The 22,435-nt window shown below is 42.8% G+C and overlaps 1 protein-coding gene and 1 pseudogene across 1 annotated transcript; one reads left to right on the top strand and one right to left on the bottom strand.

The window, feature by feature from the left end:
- Positions 1-17,769: 17,769 nt before the first annotated feature.
- LOC100501445 (uncharacterized) lies at positions 17,770-19,209 on the bottom strand. Its single transcript, NM_001196157.1, has 2 exons — positions 18,506-19,209; positions 17,770-18,418 (listed from the first exon to the last, which is right to left on the bottom strand). Exons 1-2 carry the CDS (start codon positions 18,567-18,569, stop codon positions 17,775-17,777), a joined length of 708 nt encoding a protein of 235 aa, NP_001183086.1. The 5' UTR covers positions 18,570-19,209; the 3' UTR covers positions 17,770-17,774.
- On the top strand, positions 18,599-20,482 carry LOC109942913 (E3 ubiquitin-protein ligase ATL6-like; annotated as a pseudogene).
- The last annotated feature ends 1,953 nt before the right edge of the window (positions 20,483-22,435 follow it).

The raw sequence follows: 22,435 nt of genomic DNA on the forward strand, positions 1-22,435 counted from the left end.
TTTGTGATATTCATACTATAGTGTATTTTGATTTGTACCAGTTTAGTGCAATATTTGTTGTTGGTAAAAAAAATTTGAGATATTGAGGTCGATGATAATATATATGTTGTTTGTTTTTAGTTAATTGTTACACTCTAATATTTTATCTAATAATTGTGTGTCGTCACAACGCACGGGTATCGTACTATGTGCTTTGAATTTTCGTATCTCGTGCTTTGCTTAGTTCATTTGATTGTCTTGTCTTTTAGAATGAATTGATAATATACAATTCCCTTAGTTATAAAAAATCATGAGTGTTGTCCTGGTTCTTTGAGGACTTCACATTGCTTTAAAATTTTGATAGCTGGAGGTGTTCCTTTACCTTTTCTATTCAGTGTTAGTCATCATTTTCCTGCCTGGTTGGGTTTCCTCTGCTTGTCATTCTTGAAGTTAGCGTGAACGAGGTCGAGGCATTGTACAGGTTGTTCAAGAAGATTGGCAGCACCTTCATTGGCAATGGGTTGATTAACAAGGTCAGCAATGGGTGTCTGATTCACTACTTAGTTCTTATGTAATCTCTTATTAGTCTTTGTAGTATGTGCAAGTGTGGATGGTCCTGTTAGTTTCAGTCCTGTCGATCGATGTGAACTGGCCTCCATCTGATCGCTTATGATGATCGGCGATTTAAAATCTTGGAGATAAGGCTAGATGAGGTTTTTTAGTTCAATTTCGCCTAATGATGTTTTTAGTTCAATTTTAAATTTACTAACAGAATGATAAGAATTAAGGTATTTCCTGTTTCACTATTCTTTCACTGTTCGGTAGACTTAGAGTTTAGTTATTATACTAATATTTTTGTTGTCACTCTTTTCGGATTCCATCACCTCCTGTTGATGAGAAGAAAAAAGGTGTTGAAAATGTTGACAAAGACAGGAGGTATGCAATTGATGCATCAATTGTGCGCATTATGAAGGCTGCAAAGTTACGAGTCATCAACAACTGGTTGCTAAATGTGTTGAGCACCTGTTCCACATGTTTAAGATTCCTATTTGAGAAGTTCTTCATAGCATGACTTAACTTGTTTTCTATCAAGGGTATGTAATTTTTATTTAGTTCTTGCAATAAGTGTCTCGTTAATTCAGTTACAATTTTTCCTGCTTATGGTACATGGGGCATCCTGTTGTTGCATCAAAAGTAATTACATACCCTTTTGGATTGCATTTGATATCATGTTAAGGTAGCCCTTATATATGAATGGCATATTGCCACATGTCTCAAACCATGGACCTAGGTTATTAAGCTCAATCTACAAAGATAACTGTTAACTCTGTTCATGGCTGCATAATCTAGGATAATCATGTAGGAAAAAATGGTTTTGTTACTTGTGTTGTGTTTTCTCCATTTTCTTCTTGGGTCTGTGTGATACCTCAGCCTGACTTCAAAGCATGTTTTTGTTTTCTAGGTAGATGCGTTTCTGGCTCCGTTGTCACTTGTTGGTTTGTGGAAGGCAGAGCGGTCTGGATCTAGCCATTCTAGCCACCGGATCTTTCTACCCATGGCCCATGGGAAGTTGTACTAGAATTGCATTCTTTCTAGGATGAAGTACTTGCTACTCTGTTGACTGTTTTCTCTTCTTTTTTATCTCACCCTCTGTCCTAAAGCTATTGTACCTAGAAATGCGAAAATAGCCTTTAATTTGAGATGAGGTATTTACTATGAATATCATTGAACACGCCAAAAAATATTGTGCATCGGCAGCTTGTTCATACTGAAACACATGTCCATATTGAAACTTGGGTTCTACCAGCATATAGTATTTGGTGTGTTGTAAAAAATATCTTGTTTTCTTTGATCTACTGCAGTTGGTTACTGTAAATATCTTACAAAGTTGCATATGATGCAGGTGCCAGTAAGCCGATGACACAGCTGAGCTGATGGAAACATACGCACCCACACAGGAAGACCACTGGTGGCGCATGGATATAAAAGATGATCTTGCCATTTTATCGGATAATTTGTAAAAAGACTGTTGTTTCAGATCCTCTTGTCAGTGATCATAACAAAGAGTCTTTTATAATTAGAGGTGATAATAATGTCGCCGGCAATTAGAGGTGCACCTGCGTCGGCGCCACAACACTTGACCCAGGTGAGGTCGCTGTCGATGCCACCATGTCTTCTTCATCTATCCACTAGCCTCATCTCGCCGGCGACGAGATCCACCGCACCGCCTTCCTTCCCGTCTTCCCTCGACATTCCTCTGTGTAAGATTTCTCTTCCTGTATTTGGACTGGTATTACTTGATTTTTTTACTGTGATGGACATTATGAAGTCCAACACTAGGACTGTTATGATCAGATGATTCAGGGAACCAATCTAAAAAAATTCATGTGATACTGTAGCCAGGAATCACTTTCATGAACCTTAATTAACTCTGAAATATTTATCAGCTGGTACCCAACCAATCAGCATTGTTGTATAAATCGAAAATAAAACATAGGTGACTTATCTCAACTTGCACAAGAGCTGGTGCTGCCAAGCGTATATGTGATTTTGGGTTAATAATTCTCAGAAGGCTGGAACAGAGGTCTTAAGTAAATATTGTGCAATGGAATTTAGCTGATCGAATCAATCGTGTCATCGTGGTTACCCATGAGGCCATGACATAACAATTCTAATAGTAATATGTTATTCTTCAACTCAACTATGAGTTAGCTACTTCGATGTCACCTTCAGTTTGTTGTTGGAGCATCTCCAACAACCTTCAAAACTGGTTTATCAAAGCATACCCTTAGAATAGGTTGACTTAATAGTTCATGAATTATTGTATTTGGTGAATAGCTGATTGATAGATATCTTATTAATGCATTGTTTTTAACACGTGCAGTTTTGTGGCTTAGTTTTTCAACGAATCTCTTCCTTCTCTATGATCAGCATGTTGTATTTGAAGAGCAATTTGGCAGTGGGAGATTGTTGGCCTACATTTCTGCTCGTCCTGGGCAGTGTGGCCGAGCTGATGGGTAAGGACTACTGGACCATTTCACCTCGCTTCAGTAGCTTACAGTTTCCACCTGAAATTTTCTGGCAGTTGCTGGGCATTTCTTTTTATTGTCCAGCTACATCCTCGAGGCTAACTACAGTGGCATTTCCTTTTATTGGCCCGCTACATCCTTGAGGGTAAAGAGCTCGAGTTCTACATGAAGAAGCTCCAGAGGTAAATGTGGACGAGACAACTAACTCTTCCTTATTCTTTTTTATTAATTATTAATTGATGCATGTTTGTATCTGGTATCACCCGCAGAAAGTAGAGTTAATTATTGGCATTAAATCTTTGATCGAAGCTTGAAGAGGTAAATGTGGACGAGACAACTAACTCTCATGCACATGAAGGAGCTGATGAGTGCCTAATGTTTCTCGGGGTAACTGTTTCATGTTTTTTCAATTCTATGTCTGGACGCCGAGGACCGGGGACGCCGAGGACCGGGGAGACAACGAGGTTTCGGGGCTGCGTGTGGCGACCGAGGCGTGGGCGACATTTCGGAGGCAGCGAGGCTTGCGTGAGGGGGCGAGAAGGAGGGAGGCAGAATCACGGTGCACAAATGGTCTACGTTAGAGTCTTGTAGAGTAGTAGAGATTATCGTAATATTATATATTCTCGTTAAAACAGTTTTACATAAATTATTGTAGTATTATATATTTCCGTTGCAACGCACGGGCACTCACCTAGTAGAAATATAATTGACTTTGGTGAATATCGTGCCAATTGTTGTGACATACAACAATCTTTTGCTGATGGCGCATGTCTTGACAACGTGTTTATGCAATGTTTCATTGAGTGTGTCCGCGATGACTATTCTAAACATATTCCTCCACTGAATGCTCACCGGCTCATTCTAGATGTTAATGTTGGGGTATGACTTCTACATTTATACCTCTTTTTTAAATGCATAGCATATATAGAAATTACATAATACTTCTCTATCCTATTAGGCTATATTGAACTTTGAGGAGCACGAGCAACATAGTAAGTCTCCTCGTCCATTTGACCCTTCAGTTTTGGAGAGTTACCTATTGAAGACACTGCCTTCCTTCAAGCAGCTGGATGACTACAAATCAGTTAATTTATGTTCCTTGACCCATCACACTCTCACTTCATATTGCTGCATTTAAATTTCAATCAAATCATTCATATCAACCATAGTGTATTCAACATTTGTTATTTCCATTTTGTGTGCATGTAGATAATGGTACCCATGCTACGCTCTGGACATTGGACATTGTATGTTGTTAATCTTCAGATTGGACACATGCATGTGTTAGATTCCAACCCATATGGACCAGAGATGGGTGGGACTATCTAGAAAAATTACCATTGTATACCTATGGATATGGGTGATAGGAAGGTTTCATGGGCCACGTTAATAATGAGTAGGCTCAATCTAGCCATACAAAATGCTCGACCAAGATCAGCCCTCCCTGCTTTTTTGAAGTACCCTATTGAACTCTTGAATAACTGCCCAACAATGAAATTGGGGTCTAATGATTGTGGATTCTTTGTTTTGAGATATATGTAGCACTACGACTACATGGTTGGAGCTATGAATGCAGTCATTGATCCGGTACATAATATATAGATAGTATTTTTGTTGTTATGACATAATGTATGTATAGTTATGTATAAATCACCTTTTCCTTATATTGGTTTGCAGGATAATTCAGAGGACATTCGCTCTCTTGTACTGCAGTACCTAATATTACATCGACTAAACAGAAACAACTCCATGGTTTCCCATCTAGATAGATTCAAGTTCTCTTAGTAGTAGCCTAGTATAGTTTACTCTCTGAATGGTAGTCTGAACATGATGGTCTGATGGCTTTTGGTGGCTTCAAGTTATTTCAGTACTAGCTTAGTTTAGGGTACTGTCACTGAATGGTGTTGATGTACATATTGGTCTGTTGGCTTATGTTAGCATTCAGATAATACTTATGTACATATGCAGCTCTTAGCAAACTCTTATATATGTCGTTCCAGATATGTTTTAGATGGACATATTTATATATGATAGTTATGCACTTTATCTTGTGTTCTGGTTTTTATATCTTCTTCAGTGACGTACTTCAATGCATTGGATGTTTTATTCTGTTATGTACGTTCGTCAGTTCTGCTCTGGTGTGATTATGCATATAACTGAACTGGTTTATGTCTTTTGATACACTTATTTACTGTATGCGCTTGTTTATCCAGTGCCAATGCGCTGCCTTTCTATGTTCAGTTATGTACAATATTTTCAGTTCTTCTCTGTATTGATTATGCAAAAATCTGATACGGTTTATGCATATAACTGAACTGGTTTACGTCCTTTTATATACTTATTTACTGTATGCGCCTGTTTATCCAGTGCCAATGCGCTGCCTTTCTATGTTCAGTTATGTACAATATTTTCAGTTCTTATCTGTATTGATTATGCAAAAATCTGATACGGTTTATGCATATAACTGAACTGGTTTACGTCTTTTTATATACTTATTTACTGTATGCGCCTGTTTATCCAGTACCAATGCGCTGCCTTTCTATGTTCAGTTATGTACAATATTTTCAGTTCTTCTCTGTATTGATTATGCAAAAATCTACATATTGGTTTACTCTTATTCATTCAATTTTGTCGTTTGGCGCCAGTACATACATATTGACTTCAGTTCGCCGGCTGTATGATTTTTTCAACATAAATACTGTATGAGATGCAGTGAATATATGATTATATATCCAAACAAACCCAACAGTAGCATAGCTCATAAGAAATAATTACGTTGCATTAATAGATATAATCCATACAGTGAGCTTTTAACGTAAATATTCATATTCATCAAATAGTATCATGATCATAACATTTCAATATCATCCATTATTTATGTATAAATGTTTTACAATCATGTCAAATTATCGTCATCCGAACCATGTTCTTCAGAATCGGTATGTTTATGTTTTTTTGATGTGGATGTCTCATTCCACTGCGGGGCCATTGTTGAATTTTTGTTTCTAGACCGAGGCGGTCGTCCTCTTTTTCTATCAGCAAGGCTAGCCAATTTAACCCTATTTTCCTCTATAGACAAGCAGGTTCGACTGTTGTGTCCATCAGCAATGCCACATTTTTGGCACTTTCGAGTCTTCTTCTTTTCTCCTTTCGCACCGAGTTTCAGAACTCTTTGTTCACTAGTTTTTATCGTCCTTCCCTTTGGCCTTGCATTATTTGGACACACTAAGCTTATGCCATCTACATCATATTCCAGTCTCTACATGCCATACAAAGAAGTATTTATAGGTACAAATGTTATGATGTCAGATTATAAATATTTACTAACATTAAATATACAGAATATCTGCAATTTAATAAATTTAGAATTCGTACCTTTCTAACATCCCGATATTGTCCCTTCACAATCATCATTTCCAACGAGCGTCATTTGCAGTTTAGATTGATGATGTGCATCAATATTTAAGCCTCCATCCTACTCTTTAGTGCATTATAGTCAATATTACAAATAATGTATAAATCATCCCATTTGTTTGCATTATACATAAATTACATTGTTTTTTTGCCATAATATTACATGTTGTCGTGAATGTACTGCCACATGCTCCTCGTTATCACATTGCGATACATGTTCACCTTCAACGTTTCCAACAGCATCCTCTTCGCCCTGCAACGTTTAATTTTTACAATTAGCAATAATTAAGTTCTGAATAAAATGTTCAACAATTTTATATAAAACAACACCCACATGGTTGCCCTCTCCAGTACTTGCACCACCAGCATCTTCACATCCTATATCTGGCTCTAAATGCCCAAGCATCTCCAATAGTTCATCCATTGTGTCCAAGGTCTTATCACTCTCTGCCTTTGACATACTAGCTTGGTTTACTACCTTCATTGCCTTTTTATGCAACATTTTTTGCCTATATGATTTTGTTTCTCCATCTTTTCCACTCATTTTCCTGTCATCTCTTGAAAATACCACATCTTGCCTAGCTGAGTATGTGTAACATTGTAGAATGTATTCCTTAGGTATCCTTTCTAGCTGAATGTGCATGAATGTTTGGATTAGATGCACACAAAATAGTCCTACATTTAAACAAGGGTGCAACATTTCACATTCACCTTTAATTATTAGCGTATAAATAATATGACGTTATATCTTAACTCTTGCTTACCTGTGTGTTCCCACTGTTTGCATTCACATTTAAACTTTCCTGCCTCTACATCCGCCTTCACTTTGAATTGGTGTTGCCCCCACACGATTCTTTTCGATCTTGATGTATGCTGCACCAACCAATCATTTGCGCCTGCATCTGGATCAAGTGTTATCCTATATGCAGTAGCGTATTTTATTGACTCCTCGAACCTATTCATCATAGCCCTTGTGTATGCCCTTGCAACCCTAATTTCAAACATATATAGTGTTGTGGTGTCTTTTTGACCCCGCATATAAAATAATTAGTTACGTCTTGCGAGCCTACTAAATAGTATAATGCATAAATAATATTACATACCATACATCCTAGTGTTTCCTTTCCTTCTTGCATCTTCCTGCTATGCAGTAGTTTCAACATTTGCTTCGCAAACTCATGAAGTGGGGTGTTTGAATCGACATGAGTGCTCTTCACGAGTTTGTTCATGCTCTCGCTACGTTGCGTAGACACCATAAGCCCACAATAGTCATGTTTGACAAAAACAGGAATCCATTCCTTACGCATTTCATATAATTTTCTAAGAGTGTCATCTTCATGCAGGTTGAATTCATCAATCAACATTTTCCATGCAGCCTCAAACTCTATTTCAGTCAATGGATGATGTACTATAGAATGGAATTTTGTCTTAAAATCCGCTTCAGCATAACGTGCATACAACTCATTTAGAAATGGCATGTACCTATTTTGCACATGCCATAGACACAACCTGTGGACTGTGTTTGGGAAGACCCGACGTAATGCCACTAGCATTGCAGGGTCTTGATTTGTAAATATACATTGTCGAACATTATTAGATGGTTATTTACATTGTATGGTACATAACAAAACAAGACTCACATGCATTGTAAATATGCACAAGATATTGAATTTTTATTCCATGTACTTCGAGTTTATAGTTATTATATATACATAAATCATACCTGTCAACATTACTCTTGGTCCTTCAGTCCCCATGCATGTCTTGAATGCATTAAACACCCACTCGAATGTTTCAACAGTTTCATCTCCCAACAATGAGAACCCAAACATTGTGCATTGTAGGTGTTGGTTTGCACCAACAAACATTCTAGGGGTTTTCCATACAAATTAGTCTTATGAGTTGTATCAAAGGTAACTGCATCACCAAAATCAACATACACTCCTTGCTGACTAGCATGAGACCAAAAAATACTCAATATTTTTTCCTTCGCTGTCTAACTGGAAATCAGAGAAAAATTGTGGATTATCCCTTTTGCATAATGAAAAAAAAGCCAAAAGCTTAGACACATCATTGGCATTCTTTTCTCGTTGCTTTGCCTGTTTCCTGTATAGTTCAAAAAAATTGTAATTATCACTCATTAACTTGACATGGATTTTAAAATTTATATAATAAATTCATAAAGAAAATGATTCTTACAAATTAGCAATGTCCTTTGCTGTAATTGGTACGTTTTCATGACCACCATGCATCTCAGACACGAAGTCCATGATACAGTGTTGCGGGATTCTGCTTTGCTGCATTGAACTGAGAAACTCCATGTACTCAGGATCATGAGTCTTGTTGCATTGTAGGTGTTTCTTTACAGTATCCTTCTTAATGAAATCATGATTATGTTCTAAGTGGACCAGATCGATTCTTACGGCTACAATATTTTCTTTTGAGTCATCATAGATTTTTTTAGTTTCAAACCAGCCTTGCATTGTGTTCTCCTCAATGATGTAATACGGATTCTTAGATTACTAGCTAACCTTTCTGTATTTCTACCCTCCATTGAACAATTTAACCACTTACAGTTCTTTCTCTCCCTATACTTTTTAAGTGGAAAACCAACCTCATATTCGTAACGACTGTAAAAATTGTATGCCTCATCGACATTTCCAAATGTCATACCGATCCTAGGCACCATGGTTGGATCAATACTTTCAGGCTGTGAATTAACATAATCATAAATACAATTAATGTTATATTAGTTATACTCTTAATGTCATTTAAATTGTATAATAGACATAACCTAAGATAAATAACTTACATGACTTCGGAGGATATTAGGTGTATCTTGTTCATGATCACTAATGGTCCTCATAGGCACCATTTGATTTGCTGCTACCATTGTTTCAATTACTGTTGTATTGCCATCATTGACCCCTGGCGCTCTTAATTCTGCAGGTGGTGTTACTATATTTATACGTGGACTCACAACACAGTTTGGAGATACAAGTCTTGGTGTGGGCGCTGCTGGTAGACCAATGCATGTGTCTGCAAGCCGGCCATCATATTTGATTGATTATTTTATGAACTGAAGTAATTATACAAATGCTAATGTACCTGATGCAGCTCTGTGCAATGACGCAGAAATATCCTCGCCAGTTTCTTCTTCTCTGCCGTCAGCCATGGTAAACAATGCAATACAATGTGCCGCCAGTTTCCTTTTTATATGCCCTGTGCTAACCAATCTCGTGTACAATGTTTACACTATTTTTGTAGTCATTTACGGTCTATAAAGTTTGTTCCTGCATGCCCGGAGATATTGTCGGACACGTGATAACAACCCGAGAGAATTTATCTCGGTTTGTTGAAACAGTTTAGTATTTACTCAAATACATGTACCCAGTTACGCAATTCTATATACATATTTATGCCTCGCGTTTCTGCTTACATGCCTGCCATGCGATATTTTCGGGAGGCTTCGGTTATGGTTCGCGATTTTATCGCGTATACCGTTTTACGCTAAAATACACATGCGTTTACGTTATGTTGGATTATGATTTACGTTGTGGTTCGACCAGACCAGTAAACCGCCGAACAAACATGCGGGCTGCCCGGTTCCGTCTAATTGGCTAGGGCTTCCCGATACTAATGGAAGCCCTAGGCTTCCATTAGTTCGTCCCTATATATATAGAGAGAGATAGATATATAGATTGTATATTAGGAGCCCTGGGCTTCCAATAACTAGAGGAAGCCCAGGCTAGACAGTACAATCCGATCGAGCCGGACCAGGTCCAGACGTCTATAAAAGAAAATCCATAGTGCTAGGGATCAGTTTTTCACGCCCCATCTCGATTCATTAGCGACGGCGGTTGCCCGATAGGGCGTGCGACGGTGGACCCCCGGCCAGTGGCTGCGGTGGCCGCGGCTCCCCGACCTCGACATGCGGTGGCGGCGGTTCCTCGATCCGAAGTAGAGGCGGTGGTTCCCAGGCCGGCGGCGGTGGCTCCCGATCCAGAGGGCGAGCGACGGCAATGCCCTCGTGCGGTGGCGGCGGTTCCCAGGCCGGTGGCTGCAACTCCATTACCTCGACGCGCGGTGGCGGAGGTTCCTCGATCCGGAGTAGTGGCGGCGGTTTCCAGGTCGGTGGCGGCGGCTCCCCGATCCAGAGGGCGAGCCACAGCGGGGCCCTTGTGCGGGCAAGCGGCGGTGTCCCCGAAGCCCCGAGGATGTGGCACTTCCAAGGCCGGTGAGCAAGCGACGCCCCGTTGACGTGCAAGTAGCGACGGCGACGCATGAGGCGCGATGTTCGAGCGAGCGGCGTCACGGAAGGCGCGAGATGTGCGCAGCGATGATCACGCGTGACATACTCCGATCCGGTGCAGTTTTCTTTTTTATTATTGTGTTTTATGCCTATCACATGTATTATTTACGCTAAAAATGGTACGATTTTATGCTTCAACACGGAGTTCGTATATCAGTTTACTGCATACACATTGGAAAGACAATTCCTTGATTTATGTTGTTCGTAATTTGCGCGCATGCAATGGAAACTCCCACGATTTTGCCATAATTTTTGAATTTGTATAAAAATAGAAACTGCATGCATGCGGCTGCCATGTTTTTTGGATCTGTCATAAAAATAGGATCGTAATAACAACCTACTAGAGCTATCAACCTCTCATTGACTCGGTATTTACGCTTATAATTGAGGGATTTTATGCTCAAGACTTAAGGTTTTTACGCTCCACCCGGAGATGCGTCCACCAGTGAACAACATGCCAGATTTTTTACGCAGTGTAAGGATTTATATAAATACCTACACCATGTAGTATAATTTGTTTCAGTATACATCATAAACTAGTTCTAATGCGTTTAGCTGCATGGCTGTTGGAAGGATCCTATATTTATGAAGGAAATAAAACATTAAATGCGATTTTTTGTTTTATGCATGCAATTCATTTCCTTCATTGCATATTCTTTCCATCATAAATTCGTGTGCATGCAGCTGGTAACAGATTTTTACGCAGTATACCGAATTGCATAATTATCTACACAGTGTAGCATATTTAGTATTAGTATATATCATAAAATGGTCATTACGAGTCTAGCTGCATGGCTGTTGCAGCGATCCTAAATTTATGGAGGAAATAAAGCATTTAAAATAAAAATTGACACACATATCTTTCCTAAATTTACGCGCATGCAAGGGAACGTGTTTGACTCATGCATGCATTTTGCCATAGTTTTTGGATCTGTATAACCGCATGCATGTGGCTGCCATGTTTTACGGATCTGCCATAAAAATATGATCGTAATAACAACCTACTAGAGCTATCAATCTCTCACATTGGCTCGGTATATACGCTTATAATTGAGGGATTTTATGCTCAAAACTTAAGGTTATTACGCTCCAACCCACAGATGCGTCCACCAGTGAACAACATGCCAGATTTTTTACGCAGTGTAACGAATTGCATAAATACCTACACCATGTAGTATAATTTGTATCAGTATATATCATAAACTAGATCTAATGTGTTTAGTTGCATGGCTGTTGGAGGGATCATATATTTATGAAGGAAATAAAACATTAAATACAATTTTTTGTTTCTATGCGTGCAATTCATTTCCTTTCATTGCACATTATTTTCATCATAAATTCGTTTGCATGCAGCTGGTAACAGATTTTTATGCAGTATACCGAATTGCATAATTATCTACACAGGGTAGCATATTTAGTAGCAGTATATATCATAAAATGATCCTTACTAGTTTAGCTGCATTGCTGTTGCAGCGATCCTAAATTTATGGAGAAAATAAAGCATTTAAAAATAGAAACCGACACACATATCTTTCCTAAATTTACACGCATGCGAAGGAACGTGTTTGACTCATGCATGCATTTCCTTTTTTGCGCGCACAGACGTGGACGCGAGTGGTGCAACCGACAGCCTAGTCCAGTCGGTGCGCTGGGTTGAACCAGGTTGCAGGGGTGATCGGCCTGGGCTTCCTTTAACTATTGGAAGGTCAGGGCTCCCGTTATACCTGCCCTATATATATACACACACACACCGGAGGGAGTAGCAAGTAAAGCAAAGTTGTGCGCGCTTTTATTACTTCACCGGCTGTTGGTGAAGTCTGACCTGTCTTTTTTATAATTTAGTTCTTTTTAGGTTTTATTTTCACAAATACGTCCCTTCTGGTTTCATTTCAAAATCTAGACTCTCAGCTCGGCACCATCGACATTGGCGCCGAGCTAGTACGTCTTGGCGCCAATTACTTTGGTGTGCACTACGTTCTGCGTGGCTCTAGCGTGGCGGTGACGTGGCAATAGGTCGGTGCCGACCTAGGCGCCATGATCTCGGCGTCGAGCTCCTTTATACCGGTTGAATCATTCTCTCCATCTCACTCTCTACCCCGCCGCCTCCCTTTCTACCCGTGCCGCTCTCCTCCGCCGCTCCGCCGTCACGCCGCGCGCCGACCTCCTTCCCCACCCACGCCATGCCGCCCTCTCCTCCTGCCCCGCCGTGCCGCCCTCCTCCTCCACCCACGCCGCACGCCGCCCTCCTCCACCCCCGCCGTGCCGCCCTCTCCTCCTCCATCGCCGCTGCGTCGCCCTCCTCTACCGCCGGTCGCGCCGCCCTGCTCCTCCAGTCTCGCCGTGCCGCCCTCCTCCTCCACCCCCGTCGCGCCGCCCCCTCCTCCTCCATCACTGGCGCGCCGCCCTCCTCCTCCACCGCCGGTGCGCCATCCACCGCCGGCCGCGCCGCCCTCCGCCCCCGCCCATTTGGTATGCAAATATGCCATTAGTTTTTTTAGATATTACATTAGTAGTGAGTATTGTAGTTAGTAAGATTATTAGTGAGTAATGTAGTTGGTAATATTACTAGAAAACTCGTTTGTATCAATTGCTTTAAATATGTTGTTTTTCTTTATCAAATGCTTCAAGTCATCTTAATCAATTGCTTGTAGTGCACAATTTGAATATATAATAAGTAGTTCATAACTAAAAAATTATTCGATGGTAAATAATACATAATAAGAAGTTTATTACTACATAACATCATATAAGCACCTAAACTACTGAGTGCAACGGGGCCATTTGCCCTTGCGAAAAGCATCAGGGTTCTCCTCCATTGCGTCCTTTGCACGACGTGCACGCTCAAGCTTCTTCTCCTTCTCCTCCATGTATTCAGCAACACGCCTCATTTCCTGCTCGTCTACCCGTTGTTGCTTGACAGCAAGCTCCTCTCGTCTTTTCTCTATCCTTTCTTTGTCCTCCGCGTCCCACTTCTTAAGATTCTCCAACCGCTTCTTGTCTTTCTATGAGATTTCTGTGTCAATCCACTGATCAAAATCATAGAGTGGTGGAGGAGTCTACAATACATGCAATGATTAGTACACAAACACTTAGATTACAAATTGTTAACATACTAAAAATTTATTCTCACCATTAAATTCATCCGGCGCTGAACAATCGTTGGCTCAAATGCATAATTAGCACACATCCAATACCTTTGTCGATACGTGTCATGATCCTTAGACTTGTCAACCTTGCAAGGATCACCACAAAAACACATAGGCACTGGAACACCAGTTGGCAAAGGAAGCGGGTCGAAGGCAGTTCCGGTCAATGGACCCTTCCTAAAATTCAATAAGTATTATAAGCCTCATAAAAGTTAGTTATTACATTTAATACAACGCTTACCTTTGTTTAGCACTTTTAGCACGTCTAGACATCCTACAAATCAATAATATGACGATCAAAATTGATCATAACCCTAATAATCAGACATAGCAAAAGACCATAAAAGGGAGGAAATTACCTTGATAAACAGGAACAAAGTCGCCTATGTGTTTCTGGTTGATATTGGTCGTTTGGTAGAAGAGAAGCTGACGACCGAAGCTCACTATTTATAGACACAACGCTCGGTGCCGACCTCGGCACCAAGATCCACGGCGCCGACCTCTGGCCACGTCACCGCCACGTTGGAGCCACGAAGAACGTTGTACACGCCAAAGTAATTGGCGCCGAGACGTACTAGCTCAGTGCCAATGTCAATGGCGCCGAGCTGAGGGACCATCGCTAGCTACCCACCCAGCCAGCCAATCCAATTTTGCATTGTAAAAGCATAGCGGTCTGCTTGCTAGCATAACCATGGTCACATCAACCTCCCAGTCCTGTGCAAACAATTTTACAAGTCATCCCATTACAAGACCAATCTCTAGGATTTGGTTTGGTTAACCTGCATGCAATGCAAGACGAGCAAGCTACACGTACAGATCACATCACAGTACATATAGCAAGAAAGAAAGATAGCACTCTAATTAACAGTGTGCAGGAAATCCTTCCATATACATGCATACAACTTTATTGCAACATTGTCGCCTGTCAGTGCTCTTGTTGACCGACCAGCAAACTGTGTCAGTGTGGAGCAGAACTGCAGGGAAGTGATGAAGGTACCATCACCACCAACAACAACAAGGGGAGGCTACCACGGGTTGTTGCTGTTGCTTTGCGTCTCCTCCGCCGCAGCCCGCTGTTGCTTGCAGCAGCGCTGCTAGCTGCCTTGATTGGCTGCTCCACCGCCCACTCCAGCTGCCACACCTCCGTCTACGATAATTCGAATGAGTGCGCGCGCTCCTTTTTAATCTACTCTATCTATGTATTATATAGCTATTCGAATGTAACAATAAAAGCCATCATATCCACCCTATTAATCGGGAAAAAATGTCGATCAAAACATTTTTATTTTGGGCTAACTACCCTCTGCACTCACCCTTATCGGCAAATACTATCTGATGTTTTTTCTTTTGCATAGACTCGGATGGTAGTATAAAGTTTCTGGTGTTCCATAGGAATCATCCTTGTGTTGGTTCCAAGGGCACTTCTAATGACGAGATGAAAGCAGACATATCCATCAATGTGACAGAGGATAGAAGCATTAACAGTTTTCTATTTCTGATGTCCATCAACATCGGCACACCACCTGTTATGAACCTTGTCGGGATCAACACATGATCGACACTTTCTTGGGTACAGTGCCAGCCATGCCAGCCACATTGCCATGAACAAGCTGCCAAGGCGGGTCAGATCTTTGACCCTAGTAGATCAACCACATTTCATCGTGTGGGCTGCAAATCAACAGAATGCCTTGTAGTCAAGGATTCCCTACGGGCTGTACATGACCGTCATGAAGACAACTGATGTGGGAGTCAAAATATTGGGGAATCGGCCGACTAGGTCCTTCAGAACTACCTTCGACATTCAAGGCATGATCTTTGGCTTTCGATATTCAGCATGCTGATTACGTGCGCTTTCACGTGAGTACTCAACTCTCATCTATTTTGTTTGAATGGTTCTTCTAGTTCCTTTTCCTGGTAACAGAGAATATCACTAGTCTTGGTTTGTTTTATCACCCGCAGGTGAACAGACTTGACTCAACGTGCTAGTTTTATAGATCACATGTTGACCATTTCTTTTTGTGGTGGTTGTAGGAGGAGGAGGCTGCCTGCCGATGGGAGGTCAAGTATGCTGGCATGCATGCTTAGTTGACGAAGACCGCTATATTATCTCAGATAGTGAGTGAGCTAGTACGACCAGACTGGTGCTTGTTATTGTGTTGGTGTGTTTAACTTATCCGCTTTAATTTATTTTCAGATAATCAGTAGGCTTTGTTAGTTTGTTGGGGGTCTATCTATCAGTAGGGCCTTGGTGTTGTACGTTTAGCACTATTATATTTCCCTTTGTTGGGAGAGGCTGCCTGATTATTGTGAGCTTAAACACTGCTTTGTGCGTGTGTGTCATTCAGTGGCTAACATACATGCAGGCGAGAGCTCTAGCCATTGCAGTCATCGATGTCAAATGAATGTTTGTGACAGCAGTTCAATGATCACGAACGAAGCACGGATTTTTATAGTCAGCATTAAGGGGAACTTGATTATATTTGTTATTCCAATCAACAATCTATCCTAGCAGCCAGCCACAAGCGTATCAGCTAGCAATGCCAGTGTATGATCGAGAACAGAGTTAAAAGCTCAGACCTGCGTTGATCGATCTCGTTCATCGCACTCACATAATTGTTTCATAACAAAATAAATCTAAACCATTATCTAGCACTGACAATCAGATTTCTAATAGGCAATAGTTTATCCATCATTACCAATAGATTACTAACTCCTCCTTTGGAATAAAGTAAAAATGAAGGAATTTTGAGGGATTACAATCATATAGAAAATTTTATTTTTCCTATATATGTTGTCGTTTGAAACAAAACAAATGATTGAGTTCCTAGAATTCCTATGGAATAGACCATTATAGTGAGATTTTAGAGGATTCCAACCTCTTGAAAATTTTCCTATAGAATTGCAAGTGTCTTGAACCTCTAATACTACATTTTTCATATCCTTATGTTTTTACCGATCCTGCCATCTAAAGAAGCCCTAACAGAACAGAACAGTTAAAACAAACAATATGACTCCTTGGCCAGGGGTCGATCATAGAGAAGGAATGAGAATGCAAGATTACGACTTGGTTATTTTTGGGATTAATCCGGCGTTCTGAATATAAAACTTGGAAGACCCCTACCATCCTTGCCGTAAAGATAGTCAAAGCACTCCTCTAGGTAGTGCGCCGCCTTAGGACAGGAAAGAATGGCGGTGCCCCGGACGATGGCGTCCTCTGGTTCCACTCCCTTGCGGCTGTTTGGCCGCCTGCCATGAAAGTAGTCCTCGACGAGCTGACGGAGCTTGGGCATCCTCGTGCCGCCACCGACGAGGACGATCTCGTCGACCATGTCCTTGCGACTCTCGTCGCGGGGCTGGGTCAGCCACCCACTCCCCGTCCCCATCACCGCCCCGTCCACAAGTCCCATGACCCTGTCCAACAGGTCCTGGTTGAGCTCCTCCAGCTTGGCCCGTGTGAGGGGCGCCGATGACTCGATGCCGGCGACATGTATCTGCACCATCGTCTCTTCCTGGTCGCTCAATGCCTTCTTGGCGTGCTCGTAGGCCACCCTTAGCCTGCGCAGCGCCTCCGCGTCCTGCCTGATGTCCCACTGGTGCTTCTCCTTGATGAGCTCTGCCATGTAGTCGACGATCCGCGCCGTGAAGTCGTCACCTGCGATGGCATGCCAGCAAGCAAGTACTATAGTAGTAGTACACTACAAGGTATTGATCCGTCATCGAGCTTGACTACTTGCCTCCCAAGTAGATATCATCTTGCGCCGCGATGTAGCGAGCCTCGCCATCGATGAACTTGAAGATGGTGGCGTTGGACGTGCGGCCGCCAACACGCAAGACAAGGATAGCCTTGCCGTCACCCTGCTCCGTGTGGTGGTGATACGACGCGGCCGCCACGATCTACCGGTCGATGGCCTTGGCGCCCCGGTGGAAGCCAGCGTCGTGCCGTCCCACATTGACGATGTCATGCCTTTCGTTGTAGTTGAGGTGACGCGGCATGGCGATGACAGCAGCCGAGAGCTCACGTCCTAGGTGAGCCTCCGCCCTGTGCTTCAGCTCAGAGACGAGGACAACGGCGAGATCCACGGGGGAGAACTCTATGACCTGGCCACGCCGGCTTGGATGATTAAATTGCATGGCGACCGGTCCCGCCCTCTCGGAGAACTTGTACGGCGGCGAAAGCTTCATCTCGCTCTTCCCCACATCGTCCGTGAGCTTTTGGTCGAGGAGGCGCGTGAAGCCCGAGATGGCCGTCCTAGGGCCGATGGTGGCGTGGTTCATAGCAGCCTCGCCGGAGAGGACCGTACCGTTGTCCGTGACGGCCACCCAAGAGGGCATGCAGAGCTGGTAGTACTCGTGGCTCCATGTGCGAAAGTTGTAGGCGGCGATGCACGAGTTGGTGTTGCCGAGGTGGATGGCCGCAGCTGACCCCAGCAGGAAGGGCGCAGCGCCCCAAGGTCCGCGCCAGTCGCAGTACTCCTTTGGAGCCCCTCTTCGGACCCCGAACGCCGGTGGGCCTCTTGAGATGTCGAACGCCGCCGCCACTGCAGTGCAAGATCGATTCGTCGAATGGAACTCGATCAATCATAGTCAAAAAAGCTAATAAGAAAAAGAATTACATACATACATACCCATGACCGCCATGAGTAGTGGTACAAGGCTCACTAGAAGACGACGCCCCATCATGGTGTCCATATATACTGACGGAGAAAAGATGCTTAGCGATGGCAAAAGGCAAATTAATCAGGATCGTAACCCAACTAACTATTTATGTGTTTCTAGTCAAAAGTGTGGTAAAAACCGTATTAGATTACAGCCACAATTGATGCTTTCTACCGAACGATACAAGATCTTGATTTGTTACTGAATTATTCTAGTAATAGAGTAACCATTTACTATCAAAACATTCCTCTCAATTGTTAGGAATAAAACAAAGAATTACGTTATTATATTGACATTGTCCTCACCACTGAATTATTCTAGTAATACAAATGTTTTAGTTTATTAACTCCGTACGTGTCTACAAACAGAGAAAAATGGGATTGTTGTAGTAGAAAACAAAAGAAAATCACAGTCCCAAATGTTTGAGACGGATCAGCACTTCTCGCGACTGCGCTTCGTTCGCTTCTCAGACAGTGATTCGGCCGATGGGGGCTTCGACGCCGCCATTCAGCAGCTGACTTGCTCCGCCATGGATGACGACGCGCAACATTTCTTTCCAAAACCGTAGCCGACAAAAATCAGATAGAAGATGATGATAGCTAGTACCTCTGCGAAGGAGCGAGATGAAGGGGGATAGAGGCGCTCAACCAGGGACCGCAAACGTCGTCGCTGCTGTCATGTGGAGTGGAATGCTGAACAGTCATCCTTTTATATAGGGAAGAAGGAACGATTGGATGAGAGGTCAGGGTGACGTGGACACCCGTCAGGAGATGCGGGAGCCAAAACATGTCACCGGCCAACGTGTGTCTGTCGGATCTCATCAACGCACATCAATGTCCGTCGGATGCTCTTCTTTCCACTCTAAGACAAAACAGATAGGTATGGAATCGTCCTACCATGTAGCCTGGCCCATCTACTGCGATATAGCTTGGCCCGCGTGACCGGCAGCCGAGCAGGGGGCACGTCAAGAAGGGGGAAGCGTGGACTGGACCCGCGGTTGTCGCCACGTTCCCGATCGTGTCGTACAGGGAGGTCGTGGAGCACAAGGTCGGCAAGGGGTGCTGGAGTGCGCGGTGTGCCTCACGGCGTTCGAGGACGAGTGGACGACAATGACCACCGCCTACTGCCGCACTGCTCCCACCGTCCCACGCGTTCCACCCCGAGTGCATCGACCCCTGGCTGCAGTCGCGGGCCACGTGCCTGCTCTGCCGCGCCAAGGTACCGGTGCTGGTGCCGCCGGTGGCGCTAGCGCCGTGCTAGCCTTCGCGGCTGCCGGAGGCCGTGGCGGTACCGGTGTTGGACGACGAGTTGGAGGAGGACAGCGACAAGGAGGACGATAGGAAGGAGGAGGCCATCGAGCTGGAGATGCTGCGCAGGGCGCGGCGGGCCGCCACACGCTCTTTGCGGCGGCGGCCGGCGGCAACGCGAAGGAGGAGGGCGACCACGAGAGGTTCACGTTGCGACTGCCGGAGCAAGTGTGGGATCAGGTGCTCTGGTCTCGCCGCCTGTGCCACGCCACTAGCCTCGTCAACCTCTCGGACATGTGCTCCGAGTCCGAGGAGGGGAGCTCCCGAGGTGGACGGCGTGTAGCAGGAGCAGGAAGCGTCGGCAACGGCGGGAGCAGCCACAGCGGGCGCCGATGGTAGTCGTTCCTGGCCAGGACGGTCTCTTGGGCGCGAGGCGGCGACGGCTCGGTGCAGAAAGGGTGGGATGGGTCTACAAGGCGGGGAAGGGATGACTGCGAGTCCAGCGAGAAGGGCGCGGCCTCGGCGCTACCTGCGGGCCAGTCGTGATTGAGATGTACTGTTGGCGGCGGCGCCACCGCGCCCGGAATGCCGTGTTTACGAGTTGTGTGCTTTCCCTTTTCCGTTACGTATTTGTTTATTGTTAGGAATATTACGTGATTGTGGCCTGATTTCCGCTAAGCTTTATTTTACTTTTGCAAAGCTCGATTCGTTTAATCCGTAGATTTAGCGGGACTGACAACGGACGACGAGAGAAGGGATTAAAAGAACCACGGGGATTCTCACTTCTCTTTGATTTTGAGACGGTAGCCTCTCTTTTTTTCGACGGAGACCCTCCATTTCTATTATTTGCATAACAAAAATATAACCGTATGCACAAACAATGCCAATATCCTTTGCATCATTCAAGTTATGTTCAAGCCAAATCCAACACTGATTCAGGTTCCTAGGAACAAATTTTGAATTAAAACATTTAGCAATAACTTCCCACACAGATTTGGCAGTATGACAGGTGAAAAAGAGATGAGTAGTCGATTCAAAATAATCGCAGAAATCGCACGAGGTATCTCCATTCCAATTCCTCTTCACCATATTCTCTTTGGTTAGTAACACATTATTTTCAAGTAACCACATGAAAATTTTGATTTTCGGAGGAAATTTCCCTTTCCAAATATGTTTCAAGTACGGGCCATGTGTAATACTAGTAAGATTATCATATAAAGTCTTCACATAAAATTCTTTTGTTTTACCCCATTTCCAGGAGACACAGTCTCCTAATTCTTGAAACTCAAAAGCCTGAAATTTATCCATGATTTTATCCCAATTACTTTTGTTATCATCACTCAACCATCTTCTAAAGTCAAGTTGGCCATCCCTCTCCCTAACAGTCTGAACGAGAAGATATTTATCATTACACACGTCATACAGGTCTGGTTCAGACATAGCCAGAGGAATCTCATCGATCCAAGGATCCTCCCAAAATCTAGTTTTGTCACCCGATCGAGTAATAACCTGTCTCCCAATGGCATAGTACATTATGATTTTCAACAGGTCATGCCACACATGAAAATCAAAAGTCTTGGGGCCAACATTCATAATGTTGTCTCTGTGAATATACTTCTTGTTCATAATCTCTTGCAAAGTTCTTTTTTCATATTCAAGCTTCCACTGCCGTTTGCACATTAAACAAATATTCATCACTCTCAAATCCTTGATTCCAAGCCCAACTTTTTCTGTTAGCACAGACTCTATCCCACTTAATAAGGTGGTATTTTTTTCCTATCTCCCCACCTTGCCAAAGAATTTTTTCTTTTAATGTCCAATTTTTTGATAGTGGTGCTACGAAGAAGATACATCGACATATGATAAATTGGGGAATTGGATAAACAAGCGTTAATCAAAGTAATCCTCCCAGCCATGGATAGAGAGCTCCCCTTCCAGCTATCAAGCCTTTTTATGAAACTTATCTTCCAGTCTTATCCAATCTGCAATTCGCAGGCGGAAAGGACTAAGAGGAACCCCAACATCATTGGGAAAGTAACCATTTGACAATCAAAGAGGTTAGCATATTGCATTTTAATATCATCGTCCCCATGATCACAAAAATTTCACTTTTCATAAAGTTGATCTTCAAACCTACCATCATTTCATAAATGTACAGAAGCATTTTTAGATTTCTAGCTTTGGAAAGATCATTTTCCATAAAAATGATAGTATCATCAGCATATTGCAATAAGATAACCTCATTGGAGATCAAATGTCTACCCAAGCCATTCAAAACACCATGTTCACAGGCTTTGTCCATCATTCTAGCAAGACTATCAGCCACAAAATTAAAAAGAATAGGCGAAAGTGGGTCTCCCTGTCTCACACCTTTGTAACTTTTAATGTATTTACCAATTTGATTATTTATTCTCACACTAACAATGCCACCACGACCACCATATGCATCCACATCAACCATTTGTTACTGAAACCCCTATTTTGAAGGCAAAGGAATAAAAAATCCCAGTTGACTTTGTCATAAGCCTTCTCAAAATCCAACTTTAGAATAATACCAGTCTCTTTCCTTTTTTTAGTCTCATGCATGATCTCATGGAGAATCATAACACCGGTCATTATATTTCTGCATTTGATAAAAGTAGTATGATGCTC

Source organism: Zea mays, chromosome 10 (assembly GCF_902167145.1).
Source record: "Zea mays cultivar B73 chromosome 10, Zm-B73-REFERENCE-NAM-5.0, whole genome shotgun sequence".
NCBI lineage: Eukaryota > Viridiplantae > Streptophyta > Magnoliopsida > Poales > Poaceae > Zea > Zea mays.